Consider the following 21,212-nt stretch of genomic DNA (forward strand, 5'->3'; position numbering starts at 1 on the left):
TGCATGTGAAAATAGTCCATAGTTATCATGCAGGCTCAGCCCACTGTCCACTGCCTCAGTGCACACCTGGAGTTCACACAGCCGGTATCCCTACTCCTCTGTTCTGAAGCAGTGTTGTGAGGTTGTGCGAACTCTGACTATGGTAGAATCATTTCGAAATACCTAATTTGCTGTTTGTGCATCTGTTCCCATTGATAACTTCTTTGTAGACTCTTCTTTGATTCAGGGAAATGTGGTATTGAAATCGCACATAATCTTCTTAACGAATTTTCTAATCCAGCAATCTGCTATAAGGCCACCATGGTAAAAACCACACATACATACACATACACACACAAGTCTGACTCACTAAAATGGAGTTGGTTTTTATTTGGTTTTCAACGGTCATAGCACCTGAAACTCTCAATCTTGAAGTTTGTGTGTAGTCAGATCTCTTGCTTTGAGTCAGCAGTGGAGATGTTTTAGAGTTAACTACCGCAGGTCACCTCAGGTTAACCCATAACGGGGGGCACCAAGAGAAGGGAACTGAAGCAGCGGTGAGGGTGCACACTCCTTCCTCTTTAGACATGCAGAACCAATATAATTTGACAAATGTTAAATACCTTGGCATTGTGTTGGGACCTGTGGACTGACTTCATACATACAAAGAACACACTTTTATTAAGAAAGTGCTATTTTTTTATGTCACTAAAACACTCCAAAATGTTTTCTGGGCTTTTGTACAAAGTTTCTCAGTCTTCTGCATCACATGTTGGTTTGGCAATGCTCAGAGAGAGAGAGAGAGAGAGAGAGAGAGAGAGAGAGAGAGAGAGAGAGAGAGAGAGAGAGAGATAAAGAGAGAGAGAGATGAGTAAAAGATGAATATATCTGTCAGTGAGCCTATACACAGTGGATTAAATGCCTTGTGATTGTACTGCTTACTCATTTCCCCATGTAGATAAATAAAAGCTTCTATCAAATAAAGGATCTATCAAATAGATATGTCATTGTACACCATGAGATGCTGTTCCTTGTTAATGTACATTGTACAATGACAAAAAACCCATGTGTCCATGGAGACAAATAAGAGTAATCTATCGAATAAGGTATCGATCAAATATATCTACAGTTATGGGGATCCCATGTCTCCATGCAGTTTTAGGGACACACAATACATGACACACCACAAAGGCTGCTGTATCATGAAAAATAGTTTATTGTTTCACAGTTCACATACAATAAATAGTGCAGTACAGACAGTACTATACAATACTATGTTACACTCAGTCTGAAGTCAAAGCACAAGAAGGAGAATGAATCCTCCACTAAATTCCACTTGTAAAAGTTATGAGTTATGATACATTCTCAGAAGGGAAACTGCCATAGCCAACACGAGCAAACCCTGTGTCTCACTGGTCAGTCACCTGGGATATTCTTCGGAATGAGTGGGGACTTCTGAGGAGGACAAGTTACACATACAAGCATTGTGATTCTCAGGCTGCATGCAGATAGAGACACTAACAGCATATGGGAAGTTTACAACACCAAAGAATCCAGACCAGGCATGGCAGTCTACGGATATGTCTGTAGACATGTCTGATAAGACCTGCAGTTCCCTCAGCACTACATGTGTCTGTAAGAGACGCAGGAAAAAAAGCAAAACGGTTTAGACGTCCCCCCAACAGGGAAGAAGGGCAAGTCTTGACATTGTCTTACTGCTGCAGACGGAGTTTGCACAGAGCACATGAAGGCCGTTTGCATGACAGGTTTAAGGGAGGGAGTTCTAGAACATTGCAGTGCAGGAGCAGTCCAGGCTTTATAGAATGACATGCAGGCAGAGGACAAATCATTAGGTTCTGCCTAAGAGTACAGACTGTCCAAACCTAATGAGTAAACCAGAATTTTAACAAGATAATCACTACTGCATTCTAACATTTCAGCTATAACAAAGTTACATGTTGTAACTTTTGATACATTGCACACTATTTATGTAATATGAAATCACCCAGTGTCTGTATGGATATGGAAGGCCCTGTTGCATTCCTGCATTCCCGCCTAAGGACATTAATTCTGCATTTGTTTTTGCTTAGTTTCTACATTAATTCTAGTTTTGTAAAGTACTTTAAACTAACAAGCACAGAGCATGTGTGTACAACCTAAAGACCATTATTTGTGAGATGATCTAATTTTGACCCATTATTCAACTGTTCTATGAATATAAGTTACTCACTGAAGGGCTCCAGACATCAAAATACACTTTGCTTTTGTACCTGCTACTGCCCTTAACACAGAGGAACACACCAGGTGTATTTCACCAGGTATATCTCACAGCCATATCTGCCTCACAGCGAAAGTAGAGTACTTCTGTTTCACCCACACAGAAATAGCTTACAGGAAGTCATGCTCCTCTGAGGAAATCTCTGTGCAATGCAACTGAAAGTGACAGTGTGGCTACAACGTGCTCAGAAATTGAAACAACAAGATTATAGGTAAATTATGATAGCTGTTCGAACATTTCCTTTTGCAAATCATATGAAGCAGTTTTAAATCACACAGAGAAACAATATGTATGACTTCAAGTTAACCATATACAGTGGTGTGAAAAAGTGTTTGCCTCCTTACTGCTATCTACTGCTATGCTTTTTGCATGTTTGTCTAAATGTTTCAATATTTCAGATTATCAAATTTAAATATTAGACAAAGATAACACAAGTAAACTCAAACTGCAGTTTTTAAATAAAGGTTTTTATTATTAAGGGAAAAAATCCAAACCTGCATGGCCCTGTGTGAAAAAGTGAGTTAATCCCCCCCGTTAAAACATAAATTAACTGTTTATCACATCTTTGGAAAGCTGAGTTCAATTTCTCTAGACACACCCAGGCCTGCTTACTGCCACATCTGTTCTCAATCAAGAAATCACTTAAATAGGACTTGCCTGACAAAGTGAAGTAGACCAAAAGATCCTCAAAAGCTAGACAGCATGCTGTGATCCAAAGAAATTCAGGAACAAATGAACTACAAAGTAACTGACATCTATCAGTCTGAAAAAGGTTATAAAGCCATTTCTAAAGCTTTGGGACTCCAGCAAACCACAGTGAGAGCCATTATCCACAAACTTCCCAGGAGTGGCCGGCCGAAATTACCTCAAGAGCGCAGTGACGACTCATCCAAGGGGTCACAAAAGACCCCACAACAACATCCAAAGAACTGCAGGCCTCACTTGCCTCAGTTAAGGTCAATGTTCATGACTCCACCATAAGAAAGAGACTGGGCAAAAATGGCCTGCATGGCAGAGTTCCAAGACGAAAAACACTGATGAGCAAAAAGAACATAAAGGCTCATCTCAGTTTTACCAGAAAACATATTGATGATCCCCAAGACTTTTGGGAAAATACTCTGTGGACTGACGAGACAAAAGTTGAACTTCTTGGAAGGTGTATGTCCCATTACATCTGGCGTAAAAGTAACACAGCATTTCAGAAAAGGAACATCATACCAACAGTAAAATATGGTGGTGGTAGTGTGATGGTCTGGGGCTGTTTTGCTGCTTCAGGGCCTGGAAGACTTGCTGTGGTAAATGGAACCATGAATTCTGCTCTCAACCAAAAAAATACTGAAGGAGAAGGTCCAGCCATCTGTTCGTGACCTCAAGCAGAAGTGCACTTGGGTTCTGCAGCAGGACAATGATCCAAAACACACCAGCAAGTCCACCTCTGAATGGCTTAAGAAAAACAAGATGAAGACTTTGGAGTGGCCTAGTCAAAGCCCTGACCTGAATCCGATTGAGGTGCTGTGGCATGACCTTAAAAAGGCGGTTTGTGCTCGAAAACCCTCCAATGTGGGCGAATTTCAACAATTCTGCAAAGATGAGTGGGCCAAAATTCCTCCACAGCGCTGTAAAAGACTCATTGCCAGTTATCGCAAACGCTTGATTGCAGTTGTTGCTGCTAAGGGTGACTCAACCAGTTATTAGGTTTAGGGGGCAATCACTTTTTCACACAGGGCTATGTAGGTTTGGAATTCATTTAAAAACTGCATTTTGTGTTTACTTGTGTTATCTTTGTCTAATATTTACATTTGTTTGATGATCTGAAACAGTTAAGTGTGACAAAATAAGATATCAGGAAGGGGGCAAACACTTTTTCACACCACTGTATAAAATACATATGTGATATGTTGGTCTTTTTCTACACTTGAGGCTTAATTCCTGTTCATAGATGTTTTTTTCGATTGGGTGGTTGGTTGACAGGTTAATAGATTAATTAATTGCTTGACTGATTCTTAATCAATCTTAAACTCATGAGTGTCTTGCTCAGTAACAATAACTACCCACATACACAAAGAGAATACAGTGTACAGTATATACGCGAAATATCCACCAAAACATTTATGGCACAAAGCATAAACTGAGCATCTGAGAGCATATGGCACTTCAAGTGACATGAGGTAGCAGTCCATCTTTGCGTTCTGCAAGGTGCAAGGTGCAGGGTGCAAGGTGTGTACGGAACATTAAGAGGTCAAAAAACAGGTTGCTCTCACTAAATGAGAGCAATACCTGTCACGACAGCTCTTGTTCTTTCTAGAGCACATTTTTACAGTCCCCCGACCCAGGTGCATGGTCAGGGGCAGAGCAGCACGTCAGTGATGACTGGTAGGAATGCTTCAGCCAGATGCATAAGCTCAACATTTACACGCAGTAAAATGTGCCTTGACTAAAATGGCTGTGTTTCCATTGGAAAGATTCATTAAGATGAAAGATGATAGGCTGTTGTCCTCAGGCAGACGCAGTAAGCTAAGACATGATGGGCTCCAACAACACCCCAGCCAATTTTCTTTAGACACAGCCAACACGCTAGAACAACGAAGGAGTTCCAGTTTTTGCCCTTTCCTAGAGGTGAAGGTTAGAAGATGAGAGAGTGGGTTACACTCTTAATGCACATGGCTTATTATTGTCATGCTGTATTTCTGAAATATCACAGCAGTGAGGGTGTACTGTACTAGGGCCTAAACTCTTAGTGCAAAAGGTCCATTTTTTCCATTTAGGAGATCATAGCCCATTCCCAATTATAGTGTTCTAAAAATTGCTGTGTTATCTTTGCAAATGTTTAACTAGTGTCTGGGCAAACAGGGCAGGAGAGTGAAGAGGAAGAGAGAGGAGAGGAGGAAGAGGAGGAGGAGGAGAGAGGAGAGGAAAAGCGAAGAAAGGAGGAGGGAGAACAGAGAAGGAGAATGGAAATGAAAGGAGTAGACAGAGAGAGATGACAGAGAGGGGTGAAGGATGAAGAAAAGAAGAGCCTTGTGGTACGCCATGTTGAGTGGCGCCCTGCGCGTCTACACTGACAATATCTAAATGGATCAGAGACCAAATCGACTCAGCTCAAAATCTTATCGTAGTTAATCATTCATTGTAGGACACAGCACACGTTTTTGGCTTGACGGACAGAGCATTCTGAAGAATGTGAGCCCCTTATTAGAGTTGGAGGGTCACTTGAAAGGCTTCAAACCATCACCTTTGAGTGGCTGTGGGGGAGTGGCTAGTCTTTAACCTCCCTGATGACAGTCACCTGAGAGACAGTCTTCTTGACACGGAGCGCCGTAAGGCGGGCAGATGAGTTGGCATACCAGCACTCCCTCATTATCTTACCCATCACTCTCAGAGCCTGTGTACACACACACACATACACACATCAGCCATAACATTAAACTGACAGGTGAAGTGAATAACATTGACTATCTTATTACAATGGCACCTGTCAGGGGGTGGGATACATTGGGCAGCAAGTGAACAGACAGTTTTATAAGTTGATGTAAGGATCTGAATTACTTTGACAAGGGACCAAATTGTGATGGATAGATGACTGGGTCAGAGCATCTCCAAAACGACAGGTACAGAACAGACGGAACAGAGCTGTTTTGGCCACACAAGACAGATCTACACAATATTAGGCAAATAGTTTTAATGTTATGGCTGATTGGTTTGTCTATACATGCTTGGAGCAAAGATCTAAATTCTCTGTTTTACCTTTGTAAAATAATTACCCCAGGCCCTGTTGGCCAACTCTGATATCCCACTAGGCTGTAATGTGTGGGCTTGCAGTGCCTGCTGCTTACAGTGTCTGCTATGCACTTGCTATGTGTTCTTTTCATGTCAGACTGATATCTCTCTGTGGAAGTGTTGGAACTCCGTTCATAACACACATTGCCATGTTAACAGCTGTTTGATCAGGTCATGTGGATATCAAACTGATGGCAATGCTCTATGTAACTATTCAGATCAATCCTGTATGGTTATTTAAATAGCATGTGGTTGTTTCTGTGCACATCATGCAGTGTGCTTAGTCTTGGAAAATGATACACATTTCCATTTCTGAAGAAGTGCAGTAAATAAATACACTGAAAAAGTGTGGAAGTGCACAATACTGACCCCAGCCCACCCCTTGCACACTGACATTAGCTTGCTACATTTAAATCATTAAGCTCCACCATAACTCTGAAAGTCCATCACCTCACAGCTCTGCCACTGGTTGGGGATGTTGGGTCGCAGTTTCTGATCACACACCACCCTCCTCATGTCCTCCACCGATGGATCACAAGGCACCAGATCATGATAAGGCAACTGAAAATCTTCAAAAAGCCCTGTGAAAGGGGAAACTCCCTTCAGTGCACGCTAGCCACGTGTGAAGTTCTGGTTAATCACAGTAGTGAATCATTTGCACAAAAGCAATGTTGGATTTTATTTATTTTTTTGACACAAAAAAAAGAACATAGTGCTCAAAAACTTCTGCCTGCAAATTACAGCTCCATTTGAGTCTTTCATAGAGCAGAAACACCAAGAACAAAGGCTTTTAATTTGAATGACTTACACTCGCATGCGCTTAAAGTGCTTAAAGTTTGATTTTTTTTTATATATGGCCAAGCCACTCTCATCACTAATAGTAATTCTGGAAAATATTCCACAGAAAAGCCTCAATTTATTTTTAGCTGATTAAAGTCCATTTTAGCCACTTTGCATGGGCAGCTATCTGCTTCTAATGCATACACCTCTCCTACCCTAATTCACTGCACTCTGATTCACCCTGTGTTTCTTAGCAGTTGCAGTGGGTGGTGCACTAGGCCTGTCGTTAAGCCTTACCTCTGACGGAGCACCTCCGAGCGAGCTCCCAGAACACTAGCCCCAGGGCGTAGATATCTGCACGCTTAAAAGCCTCGAAGTTGTTCATGTTAATCGTGTCATCCAGAATTTCAGGGGCCATGTACCTGCTCAAACACACACATGCAGGTGTGTGTACACACCCACGCACGCACACACACACACACACACACACGTACGTACGTCCACACACAGACATTAAAACACCTCAGTGATGAATATTAAGTCCTGCGTAAGTGTTCCCATACCAGAAGATAAACAACGACACATCTGTCCTTGAGAGGAAGAACAGGTATTCTGAGTTCGAAAGAGGGGCAGAACATGCCTGAAGACATGGGCAAACACACGTACACACATGTATGCAAACACACACAAACACAAAATCAGGTGCTTCCCCCCTCCTCCACAATGGAGACTGATCCGTGTATTTAGAGCCTGTCCATATGGCCAGGTGTAAACAGTTAGACTGACTCAGTAATGGTGAGCTAATAGATTACAAGCCTTTATACAGGGCTCAGAAATAGCCAGTAAACTCCAGAATAGGAGAAACCACGGCTGGTCTTACGCAGGTCGAAAAAAATACACTATGCTTCCTTTCTTTCCGAATGACTAAAATAATTTCTGGACCTTTTTAGGTTTCCACATTAAGTAAAACCGGGAAGACTGCATGTTGGATCTTGGAGTAGCTATGTGTTTTTTTTAAACAAGTGTGAGTGTTGCTCTGTTTAATGAAGCTGGAAATGATTAACCCCTACTTTGAGAGCTTGAAAAAGTTTGGGAACAATCTACATAGTGTAACTTAGTGTCCAGAAGGAAGCAGTCAGACCTCTTGGTGCCCACTCTGTGGTTGACAGGGATGTCGATGGTGTTGGTAGTGGAGTTGTGTTTGACGGCCAGTCCTAGATCAGCAATCACTGCTGTGCCACTTTTCTTTACCAGGATGTTCTTGGACTTTATGTCTCTATGAGCAATGGCTGGCTTTCCTGAAATACAGACATGTCACACACATGCACATGCGCACACGCGCACGCACGCACGCGCACACACGCACACACACACGCACACACACACACAAAGCTGATGTGATTCTGCTACTATATATAGTAACCTTGAATCCTCTTTCATGTACTCCCACTAAAAATCTCTCTTTTTACCACCAAGGTTAATGGAATTACTAAAGGAAAATTGCTACTTCTAACTCATAAAGCAGTTTCCATGCATGGCAGAGATGTTGTAGGTTGTTTTTTTATTGTTTGTTTGTTTGTTTGTTTGTTTTGAGGTTTTGATTATTGTTTTGGCAATTTTTTTGGCCAAATGTAAAATGTCTGCACCCAAAAAAAAGAAAGATACATCATAATTGTGACCTCCTATTGGAGTTTAACATGGTCTCTCTATGACAACTATATTCATTCTTGAATGTATTTAGCAAACACTGAAATTATCATTCCAATTCAACTGTCATATGCATTTGTACTGTATTTAGTCAACCACAAGGACATGTATAAAGACTACAGGAAATGACTCACTCTGTAAGTATCTCAGAACCTTTTAGTAACGTGCTGCTGTGCAGAAAACTGTAACTTAGCAACTCGTCCAAGAAAGGCAAATCTAGCAGAAAGAAGCTCTAACTGTCAAAACTGTATACTTGTTTCTGTTCATTTACAAGAAATTCAGCTAAACAGTTTCTGGGAAACGGCAATTACAAAAGCCCTTTGAGCTCAACAACATCAAATTAAAAGGGATTTGTCACCTTCACGAGGTAACAGGGTAAGGGAGCACAGCAGAGCAGTCCAATCTATGAGAAGAGCTATTCTGAGAAAAGAGGATTGAGCACAGCCAATCGCGTCTTTGTTTTGGACTCTATCGTGTTTCCTTTCTTTCATTGCTCTTCGTTTGAAATAGGAAGTCAGGTAAGATATCTGTATGTTTGTTTTGCCATTTAGGGAAGTTCATTTTGTGGGGCCAGTTTTGTTTGTTATTTTAATTCATTTCTTTCTGGCAGGAGCTCACCCTGTGGTTATAAAGCAACCGTCACCTACAGTTCTCACATCGCCACTTCATTCGGTCCAACTTAGTTACACTGTCATTGTGTTGAGTGTTTGTCCTGGACTAGTAACCGTAATGTCAACATCCGTCACAGCCCCATCAACGCACAGTGTGAGCTTGGTACAGACATCGAGGGAGGAAGTGGTTAAACTGAGCACACCCTACATGGCTGCCAGCATGGGTCTCCATCATAGGTGTGTGTTGACATCGGGCATGAAAACCACAGCGTCAGGCCACAGCCGTTCAGCAGCGGATCCGGCGCTGCTAGTCCTTTGCTGAGATGCACACAGCATGCAACTGTCTGCTCTCTGAGCAAGACTTCAAAACTCCCCGGATTTGTACGCAGGCATTCGTTCATGACATCAAAGCTGTGGCGAAGGGCAGCCAAGTTCACACAGCAGGAGATGATTTTTCACATTGTAAAACAGCACAGACGAATAAAAGAGTGCACCCTCCTCTGTATGGCCCTCTAATTACGTGAGCCGTACCGCTCAGCCACTGTCAGTCACATTTTGAGCTCTTCAGTTTCTGGGAGGCTGAACAGCACCTCCATTCTGCATTTGTGTTCATTCAGCCAATACCCTGCCATAAAGCTTAATGGAAAAGTTTTTCAAAAACATATTTTCCACATACTTACTTCACTGCATAATGTTAAAGTAGCTATTTTACATAAAAATATCACAAAAAGATCCTCTCATAGGCTTCTGCAGGGCACACAGCTGCGTCCATTTTTCCAAGTCCAAATTGGAAAATGTTTATTGGCTAAAACCCTAAAAAGACAACCTCTGTGGGGTAGCCGCAATAAACTAACTAGTGTATTACATCTGCTCAGTCTCAATGCAGAACTAAGCTCTGACCAGTGGCTTTCTGGCCCCGTGAAGAGGCTCACTACACTGAAGAGGGTGGGGCCTGTTAGGGAGGTGTGGCTGGGCGCAGAGCCAAGCAGCCAGTGGTCAGTGACGCCTCACCCTGAGTGCCAACGATCTCCATATGCAGGTGCGCCAGGCCACTGGCGATGGAAAGTGCCAGGATGATCATGTCATCCACAGACACTGTGTGCCTATTCAGGTAGTCAAACAGGGAGCCGTACTCATGATACTCTGACACAAGCCACAGCTGGGTCCACGAGCCATTATCTGCACACACACACAGAGAGAGAGAGAGAGAGAGAGAGAGAGAGAGAGAGAGAAGGGATTGAAGGAATGGACAGAGAGAAGGAGAAAAAAACCTTAATATATCAATACCTGTGTACTGAGATAGATAAAACAATAACCTACACCTACCTTATCAGGCTATCCAACCCACCTTACAGAGAGCTACAACATTCGTGCATTGAATCATATTATTTCTCTCATTATTAGTGCCTCTGCTGCAAATGAGCTAAATATGCTGGATAAGATGCTGCTTAACGTCTTCACACTGACCAGGCCTCAAGTGACCGGGAAAACACACACGCCCACACCCCACGTCGTCCTGCAGGACAGCCGGCATTAATGGAAGGCTCCCATTGAGCATACTGAGCTTTTATTATCAGTGTTATTTACAAATCCAGTAGAGTAGAAATTGGAACTTTTAGTTACATTGTTAAACATTTGCATGGTTTAAATAAACATTAATTTGCTATTGATATGAGAAGAGAGCGTCTCAAAATCGCCAAAATATTTTTTTGTATTAATATTCAATGATTACCCCAACATTTAATCCTGATATTTGGGGAACAAGGGAAAGGGATCAGAAAAAAAAAAGAAATGCAGAAAAACGCATGCTGGGCCATTCCAGACTATTAGATTATTAAATGAGCAAAAGTATAAAACTTGCAACCGTTCTTATCACCATCATTGAATAGAAACACGCTAAAGGTGTACGTGTAGGTACTGTAATCCTGTTTGTGTTAGTCTCGGACCACAGGACCATTCTCATCCCAGCAGCGACACGTATACGTTTAACAACTGCAGGAACCCTGCTATGCCTACAACACTCCTAGCAGATCAACCCCAACTTCCCTGCCGCTGCTGTCACTGCTGTGTTAAAAAAGGTCTGCAACCCAAAATAATATCCAATCCGAAGTGATCCTGTGGTCAGAAACTGACCAATGAACAGCAGGGTGATGGTTGCAAACAGACTGTGCATGGCAACAAAAGGGATACAGGCTGTAAGTGTACACTTCTAAACCGCACCTCCAGGATGTGGGTTTTTATTACGGTGATCAGTGACTGAAGATGAATGGTGGAGGTTTCTAATAGAGTGGCCATGAGTGCATTGAGATTTGCGGCTTGCAGTCAGACACCTTTGTTATCGGCTGCGATGAAGCCCAGGATGTTCTCATGCCGCAACATGATGGTCTGGTAGATCTCGGCCTCGCGGAACCAGGAGCGTTCATCCCGCGAGGAGAAAATCTTCACGGCCACATCCTCACCACGCCACCTGCCCCTCCACACCTCGCCAAACCGGCCCTTCCCAATGCTCTCCTGCAACACAATTGTCCGCGCAATCGTCCTCTGCACAAGCAGTGGCAGTCCTGACACACACAAACACACACGCACACAAACACACATAAACACAAATAAAGTAGCTAAACACACATTAACAGCCTAATGATATAAGTATATCAGCATAGCCTGAAAAACATGTAGACTGTAAATGATCCAATGCCTGCACCAGTAAACTCACAAATGGCTGGACTATTCGACATCTGTTAAAGCAGGAACTGCTCTTAACCTTAGTGACTGGGATGCATCGGGGGTGTAAGGCTGGAGTTTGGAGACTGAAGGTGGAAGCCTGCTTTCTCTCTGTCAGTAAAGGTAAAGACTACATTACATATTAAGTTGGATATCCCACTACTCACATATGAAGCTGTCAAGGTAATACCATAAATTAAGGTGAGGTGCCATGAAATATGTTTATAATCTGTGTTATACAATCTCTGCATTGTAACCCTGGCTAAAATGCCCAGCGCTAAAGGCTGTGTGTTATCAAAGCCACCATATGCGTGTTACGAAAATCAGTCTAGTCATTTTCTATTCCAGTAGGTAAAATTGACTCAAACAGTATGTGGATTAAGATAGCATGTGCACTATAGAGAGTAGCAGAGAGAGCAGTATGTGGATTTGAGACAGTAGCAGAGAGATCAGTATGTGGACTAAAGAGAGTAGCAGAGAGATCAGTATGTGGACTTAAGACAGTAGCAGAGAGATCAGTATGTGGACTAAAGAGAGTAGCAGAGAGAGCAGTATGTGGATTAGAGAGAGTAGCAGAGAGATCATTATGTGGACAAAAGAGAGTAGCAGAGAGATCAGTATGTGGATTTGAGACAGTAGCAGAGAGATCAGTATGTGGACTAAAGAGAGTAGCAGAGAGATCAGTATGTGGATCAAAGAGAGTAGCAGAGAGATCAGTATGTGGACCAAAGAGAGTAGCAGAGAGATCAATATGTGGATTTGAGACAGTAGCAGAGAGATCAGTATGTGGACTAAAGAGAGTAGCAGAGAGATCAGTATGTGGATTTGAGACAGTAGCAGAGAGATCACTATGTGGACTAAAGAGAGTAGCAGAGAGATCACTATGTGGATTTGAGACAGTAGCAGAGAGATCAGTATGTGGACTAAAGAGAGTAGCAGAGAGATCAGTATGTGGACTAAAGAGTAGCAGAGAGATCAGTAAGTGGATCAAAGAGAGTAGCAGAGAGATCAGTATGTGGACTAAAGAGAGTAGCAGAGAGATCAGTATGTGGATCAAAGAGAGTAGCAGAGAGATCAGTATGTGGACTAAAGAGAGTAGCAGAAAGATCAGTATGTGGATTTGAGACAGTAGCAGAGAGATCAGTATGTGGACTAAAGAGAGTAGCAGAGAGATCAGTATGTGGATTAGAGACGGTAGCAGAGAGATCAGTATGTGGACTAAAGAGAGTAGCAGAGAGATCAGTATGTGGATTTGAGACAGTAGCAGAGAGATCAGAATGTGGACATAAAGAGAGTAGCAGAGAGATCAGTATGTGGACTAAAGAGAGTAGCAGAGAGAGCAGTATGTGGACTAAAGAGAGTAGCAGAAAGATCAGTATGTGGATTTGAGACAGTAGCAGAGAGATCAGTATGTGGACTAAAGAGAGTAGCAGAGAGATCAGTATGTGGACTAAAGAGAGTAGCAGAGAGATCAGTATGTGGACTAAAGAGAGTAGCAGAAAGATCAGTATGTGGATTTGAGACAGTAGCAGAGAGATCAGTATGTGGACATAAAGAGAGTAGCAGAGAGATCAGTATGTGGACTAAAGAGAGTAGCAGAGAGATCAGTATGTGGATTAGAGATGGTAGCAGAGAGATCAGTATGTGGATTAGAGATGGTAGCAGAGAGATCAGTATGTGGATTAGAGATGGTAGCAGAGAGATCAGTATGTGGATTAGAGAGAGTAGCAGAGAGATCAGTATGTGGATTAGAGAGAGTAGCAGAGAGATCAGTATGTGGATTAGAGATGGTAGCAGAGAGATCAGTATGTGGATTAGAGAGAGTATCAGAGAGATCAGTATGTGGATTAGAGATGGTAGCAGCCTTCCCCACCCCTGTCCCCTTTCCTCACCTGATCCTGACCCTGATGTGCTCATGTCACAGATCAGCTCTTTTAGGCCTTTTTCCGGGGAAACGAGACTCTGGTCATCTAGTAGCTCCTCGGGATCCTGAGCCCGGGCCTTACTGTGGATGCAGCGCTGGTGGTGCACGGCACACACCCCCAGAACTACAGCCACACACAGCAGGCAAGAAGGTACCAAGATCACAGCAGCCAGCACCAACTGGCCCCAAACGGAGCCCTCAGAGGATCTCTCTGTGTCACACACACAGAAACACACACTTATTAACTTCTACTGTCCAATACATCTATCTTACACATTGGTGAATCTGCTAGGGCTCTACTTGAGTGTCTTTCTCTCACACACACACACACACACACATCCAAAAAAATTGGGATAGTATGTGAATTAACAGTATGTGTAAAAAAGAAAGCAGTGATTTGTAAATTCAGTCAGATTTGTATTACAACTTCTGAACTTTATTCTTTTTTTGTAAATATAGCCTCATTCAAAATGTATTGTCTGCAACAGATTCCAAAAAAGTTGGGAAAGAAGCATTGTGCTACATCGCCTTTCCTCTTAACAACACGTAATATTCATTTGGAGACTGAAGACAACTGATCCAGATTTGAAAGCAGAATTTGTTTGCCGTTCTTTTGTTATACAAGTCTTCAGCTGTGTAACCATATGGGGCTTTCCCCTCAGAAACACCACACATTTCAAAGGGAGACAGTCCTGTACTGTAGACAGGCCATTCTAGCACCCGCACACTCTGACTGTGCAGCCATGCTCTTCTAACATGCATAATGTGATGTGGTGGTGAGCTGAAATAAGATGTCATTTAGAAAGCACCATATTTCATGTGCATATTTCATGTGCATCTTTCAAATGTTAAACGGTGCCTTAACAGATTTATTCATGCCGGATTTGACCTTCAACTCCAAGAAATGAAAAAAATGTCAATCAAATGGTAGAAAAGCAACTTGGCAACCATGCACCCACAGGCCACTGGTATATCAGTAAACGTGAGTTAGGTGTGAGTGTATGATCTGACTGTACTGGATAAGAAGGATGACTACATCCAACATAATGTAGGGCAGTCTACAATAATATATAATTATGTTGCAGTAGTATTGCTGCTATTGTCATTGAGGTTGTAAGTTGGTAACTTTAAGCTTTATATCCACCAAATCTCTTTATGCTCCACAATATAGTTAATATAATTATGTTAAGAGTATTTGTGTTTCTTTTTATGTGAGGGAATTATTTTATTTATTTTTTTTGGTAAGCAAAGCTGCCTGATGATGCATTCTGCTCATCTGTCTTGTTGTGTATCTCAGTAGGTGATTCAGGCTGCAGGAGGCTCGCTAAGATACACTACATCATGTCCATCTCTGCCAAAGATGACTCAGGTGCCGCATCACTCACTATAAGCAGCGGATGGGTACCATCTTGCCAATGGTGGGTAAGAGAGACCACTGTCAAGTCCAAAAAATCTTTTATGCAAATGACAAACCCTTATATTACTGTTCATAGTTTATGTTTAATGACAATGTCTTTCTCATTCTTAATCTCTTAAAAACATTTCTTAAATGTTTTTATATCGTGTTTATCCTTAGTCTATTACGTGGGAGCTTCCAATAGTGATTATATATTTAGATTTACCCAAGTCGATATATTACTTTGACAAGTTATAACCAATGAATGATAAGGCTGGAACTCAAAAGTGCGCTGTTGGAATAGAAGGATAGCACATAACCCAATTAAGAGGGAAAGGTTTCCTAAACGGTTGGGGGGTTGTTGCGTTCATATAGCTCTCTTATAGGAGACCCATCTCACTGCATTTGAATTCAAAGTTGAAGCGGGACTGGGTGGGTGAGGTATATGGTTCTTTCTTTAGTAATAAAAGTAGATGTGTAGTCATTTTAGTTCATAAGCAATAACCACTTTATGATGTGCAGCCCATCTCTGATAAGGCAGGTAGATAAAATGGATTCTATATGGTCAGCAGGTTTCTTTCATGCACATTTATTTTCTACTTATACAGTCAAGTGATTATATTTCACTTGTTTTCTCAAAGTTTTGAGATAGGATTTGTGATAATACACTGCTGTTTCTCTTTCCAGATAGACAGAGCTCCACCATCAAAATGCGATGCCGAGCACGGCCAGGGCAATTTGGCCTGGCCAACACATGGCAAGTTCTATAGGCAGATGATAAAGGGTTCATAAGTCCTAAGTTCATAAGTCTTGTAGTAAATTCAATTTAGCTCCCAAAGTATCACTGCAGAACCTACATTGCTATAGTTGATATTATAATTTCAGATTTTGCATCTGTTTTTATGGAGATTAATATTTCCAATACGCCCTGCCAGAACAAACCGTGGAGATGAAATCTCTTTCTTTTACATGATACTAATTTTAAGAAATATCTTAATGAGCATCCTATTCTCTTTTTTAAAGAGAATGGCTCACAGAAAAGAATTATGGCTCACAGAGGAGGCAAACAACCGTGATGGCAGCACATGCAGCCACTGAGACGAGGAGTGGAACTAGAACTACAGGAGGAGATTGAACAGTTCCGTATCAGACAAACTGCTGAGTAAATTACACACAGATAAAACTTCTGTGGATGCTATAATATCAAAGAAGGCTGAAAAATCAATGTTTTTTTGCTAGATAATAAATGTATGAGTATGCAAATAAGACAATTTGGTACCTATCTTTTTTTTTTTTTTTAGAAACAGGTCCTATAACCAAACTATGTCTGGGATTAAGGACCCATAGGGATCCCGGAAATATTCAAATAAAGAAATAAATTATATTTTATGGCCTTATATAAAGAGTTCTCTTTATATACACTTCTCAGTTTATGACTGGACTCAATAGAGAATAATGTCTGCTTAAAAAATAGATCTTCCTAAGTTGCAGAGCAGCAAAAAGAAGACCTCTCTCCTCCATCCCTAATGGAAGCCAATATCCTTAACTTCTGAACAAAAGGATGCCCCAGACATATTACAGACCAATTCTGTCTTAAATCTTGATTTTAAATGACTAGCTAAAACTCTCGCCTTAAGACTAGAATGTGTCCCACCTTCTCTTCTCTGACTGTGTTTATTCAAGGGAGATTCTCCTCGCACAATGTAAGGAGATTAGTAAATATTATTCATCACAGTTTTTTGTATAGTTTGGAGGCATTAGTTGTCTCCCTTGATGCCGACAAAGTCTTTGATCATCTAGAATGGCCCCATCTCATTTTTACCCTGTCTAAATTTAATCTGGGGGATCATTTTAATTAAACAGCTAAAGAATCTGTTTACCTCCCCATCATCAGCTGTTATTACAAATGGATACAGATCTGCAAATTTCAGCATTGGACACTAGACAGGGCTGCCCAATTAGTGCTTTAGTATTCACCATCACCACGCACCTTTCTGCAGCCATATATCATGATAAGGTTATTAGAGGCATCTCTATGGGGTCTCAGCAGCACACAGTTTCATTGTGTTCATCTACTTTGATTCTTCTAATTAACAAATATGGTGCATTTGCAGTAGTGTGAGGTGCTATGGCTCTAAGCATGAAACCCCACTATTTCTCACCCCTTTTGTTGGTCTCAGTACAGGTATTATACACAGTTATGAGCTGGACACCCCCCAGGTCCCAATGGGAGGAGCCACAGAGATTGCTGTGAGAACAACAGGCATCCAGCAAACGGAGGCAAACCAGCCAGACATGGTGATAGGAGATAAAACAAAGAAACAGCAGTAGTGATAGTTGTGACAGTCCCAAGTTATGAAACATCTAAAGTAAGGAAAAATGAGAAGTTGGAAAAATACCAAAGACTGAAAGAAGAAATAGAGAAAATGTGAAGTTTAACACCAATGTTGTCCCCAGTGCTGATGGACGCACTTGGCAGCGTGACGCCTAAGATGGAGGAGTGGCTCCAACAGCTCCCAGGAATAACATCAACCACCTCAGAACCTCAGTCCTATAAACAGCTAAAGTACTGCACAGCACCCTCAAACACCCAGGCCTCTGGTAGAAGACCTGAGTGTGAGGGGGGGGAAAAAAAAAAAAGATAGGACCACCCACTGGAAGGGTGAGACTTACATTTTTTTTTTATTTTGTATATAAAAGATACAAAATATTTATTTTTTGCCCCATTTACAAAAACTCAAATAGTATAGAAATTGCTGGTGTATTCAATTATACTGCCAATCAGTATGAGTACATGAAATAACTCATTCAAAATGGGCACTCTGCCCTCTGGTGTTGGCTTCCTGCAAGCGTGGTTCTGTCCTGTAGCTGCTTGCCAGTGGGATGTTATTGGAATGATAATTAGCATGGCACATGCAGGAGTGAGTGCAGGAAGTCCAGATGATCTCATGCTGGTTGGACATCTCGAGAGCGCAGTCAGAATGGCTGTGGTCACACACCTGATTGTGTAATGGCTTTTGCACTGGAACAGCCATTGCAAATAAATAAATAAATAAATAGATAGATATTTAAAAGCTTCAAAGTTATAAAACCAGTACCAAACATGGCAGATTGTAGACAGAAAGAGTAAAACTTAAACTTATGTTTTGCCTTGACCTCTCCCTTCAGTGCCTGACTGACATAGTGCATACTGCACAATTAGAAAATATTTAGAAGTTCACATATTGTAAATAGAACCTAACAAACTATAGAAAGAAAGATCAGGACAAATACTAAAATACAGTTGATTAGTTGACTTATCCGTGTTCTCTATAAATCTTGGCCCTCTTAATTGTTTTAAGCCCCCTTTTCTATGATGATTACAATGCTTGTTTCATTGGTTCAGGTGTCCATAGCACATTGGCTTGAAAATGAGATCAGGGTGGGCACAGCATAAACAGTAGGCTCCAAATGTGAACATTTGGCATTTGTAGTACACCATGTGTTCCTGAAGTGACTTTACAGCTTGTTTTTATGGCTTTGGCATGGTGACAATAAACACGCGGATAAACGTCATTCTGGGCTTGGGCGTTTCAGAGAGTCTCTAAAGCAGTACTGCCCATCACAACTAGCTGGAACTAGTTCTATGAGCCTCCATTCATTTTCAGTTACTCTGGCTTTTTAGTACGCATGTGATTTCCTACCATTTAAAGCATGTCACTTGACAAGGCCTAATACATGCAAATGAACAAAAGTTTCAAAGGGCCACCAAGGGGAAAAGGCCCCTGAGGTCCAGGTCCCCATGCCCCCCCCCCCCCCCCCCCCGTCCGTCTCCCCGAGGACCACTGCTTCTGCACAGGGTCCTGGTGAAAGGACCATGGAGAGGCTTTCAAACACGCTTCCCTCCCCTTTCTCCCAAAACAGGCCCTGCCAAACGGATCAACAGCAGGGCCGTCTGCTCAAAATCAGAACTACTGAAGTACTGAAGCAGCGCTGCTCAGCTCTGCAGACAAATCCATGTGCATGAGAAGCCCATCAAACTGAGAGTATTGGTTATTTTGAGACACAATTAAATGCTTTAAGTGGATCTTTGGCCAAGGACATACTGATGATTTTTTTTTTTTTTTTGGGAGAATGCACAAGTGGTCTGGGAATATTCTGATAGATAATATTATATATACTATACAAGTGTGTGTGATTAGAATAATAAATCCTATACAGGTCAAGTGTTTTAACTGTCTATAGTGTTCGGCTTAATTGATTATACAAAATCAGTTTGCCTGGCAGTAAAAGGCCAGTTATATGCAAGCTAAAGTTGGTTAGTTCTGTATAATACCTGGGTGTTTGAACTCTAACATGTAAGTTTGTAATTGTGCATGTGAGCAAGTTCTTTTACTGAGTCTAGTGCTTTACAACAACTTCAGTTCATTTACTTGCTTTGAAACACAAAAAGAACAACAGACTGTCATCTTGCCAGAGAGTTCCGATATGGCTTAGCAATGCCAGTATTTGTCAAATAAAAACTTTACTACCACCACCCACTAGGGCTTATGGCTTCTGATTGGAGTGTGCAAACGGCCACACACAGCAACTCTTTCGTGGGCTGTGTAGGTGTACCTACAGCAAAATTAAATATGAAAAACTGTTACTGTTCATTTCATCAGTAACAGGGCTGAGTAAACTGCTTTATTCTGCATTAGCAACATTTGATAAAGTAGCTTAATTTTAAAAGGCTTTTTCTACACATCCTCTCTCACCCATCTGACCCACCCCCACCCACCCCAAACGGGGGGGGGGGGGGCATTTAAGCCCTTTCGGTTTCAGTAAACTATCCATGCTAATGGTAACCATGGTAACAGGTAGAGTTCTTATCCAGGGAGGTGCTACCAAACGGTCACCCCGCAGACCACAATTACAGTGGAACACACTGGATCGTTAACAGTTTTCTTTGTGGGTTTTACACCTAGTGGAGATGTATAAGAGTATGTGTTTCATAAGCGCAGGAAAACACACTGCTGAGTAAAAATGAATTAATTTGCACAAAACCGCTTTCAAATATTCTTTGATCACAAAAAGTCCTGCCTTCTAGGAAGCACAACATATCACTCACCGGTTTATAACTTCAGAACTTAAGAAATAAAAGCTTTGTTAATTAAAACCTGAATGAAACATGAGGTGACAAATTCACGTTTCTTTTAAGCAGCAAAAGGAAAAAGAAAAAAAAAAACACTTTTTCTTTCAGGTTTGTGCTTTACATTACCTTGTTTTTACATTATGCATCACTAATTCCCTCCATCCATGGCTTTTGGCCTAGTGAACTACAACCAAAAGAAATCAGATAGAACAATCTATACATCCAACCTTCTTGGGAGAAAGGAGTTCTAGTGTTTAAGCTCCCTTGTCTGTTATATTAGCTAAGAGCACCAACTGGGGGAAGACGAGAAAAGAGATTCCACATTTTGTTGTCTCTTTTCTGTGTTTTCTCTCCTCGTCATGAAGTTTAAAATTCAAAAGAAAATGTAGCAAGGAAAAGAGGATGGGAAAAGAAAGCTGAGGAAGTGCAGACGTCTTCTGCTATAATCCTCATTCACTTCACACCTCTAAAGCAAACGGAGGCAGCGTTCCGAGCAGACATCCAAACACCAGACTCACAACCTGATATTCTTTCAGGAATTATATTTTAACCCTCAGGTGATGCCACCAGGGCTATAGCTATTTTAAAGAGAAAAGGGAACTCTTTTCTATTCTTAAATGGAAATAGAGATTTCATATGTAACCTTTAATCCAAATATTCAATTCTATTCTTGACATGGAAGCCAAGGAAATAAGAATAGGCAAAAATACAGATTATTCTGGCCAAAACCAAAACACTTTCACAGGAGAACAGTTTACACAGTGACTGTTTAACTTATTCACAAACTAACACCGTAGGTCTACACATAATACTGTAAGCAGTCAGAAACCAGTGTGAAAAAGACAACAATCACTCCCCAATCTTAAAATACACTATGTAAGACTTGCTTGTTAAAACAGAAAGAATTCAAATTACTGAGTCAAAAG

General features: G+C 41.4%; 1 protein-coding gene across 5 annotated transcripts in view; it reads right to left on the reverse strand.

Moving 5' to 3' along the window:
* Positions 1-1,175: 1,175 nt before the first annotated feature.
* LOC113574646 (TGF-beta receptor type-1) overlaps positions 1,176-21,212 on the reverse strand; it is a 30,309-nt gene continuing 10,272 nt past the window's right edge. For 3 of the 5 annotated variants that reach the window (XM_027005717.2, XM_027005716.2, XM_027005713.2), the window contains 8 exons: positions 13,746-13,988; positions 11,463-11,693; positions 10,144-10,311; positions 7,956-8,112; positions 7,112-7,236; positions 6,485-6,615; positions 5,544-5,639; positions 4,072-4,867 (listed from right to left, as the gene is read on the reverse strand). In XM_027005717.2, the coding sequence (XP_026861518.1) occupies positions 4,832-4,867; positions 5,544-5,639; positions 6,485-6,615; positions 7,112-7,236; positions 7,956-8,112; positions 10,144-10,311; positions 11,463-11,693; positions 13,746-13,988 (1,187 nt within the window). In that variant the 3' untranslated portion in view covers positions 4,072-4,831. Of the gene's footprint in view, positions 1,435-4,071; positions 4,868-5,489; positions 5,640-6,484; positions 6,616-7,111; positions 7,237-7,955; positions 8,113-10,143; positions 10,312-11,462; positions 11,694-13,745; positions 13,989-21,212 lie in introns of those variants that run through there. The other 2 variants (XM_027005715.2, XM_027005714.2) reach the window with 2 other exon arrangements.

The sequence above is a fragment of the Electrophorus electricus genome, chromosome 2 (assembly GCF_013358815.1).
Source record: "Electrophorus electricus isolate fEleEle1 chromosome 2, fEleEle1.pri, whole genome shotgun sequence".
NCBI lineage: Eukaryota > Metazoa > Chordata > Actinopteri > Gymnotiformes > Gymnotidae > Electrophorus > Electrophorus electricus.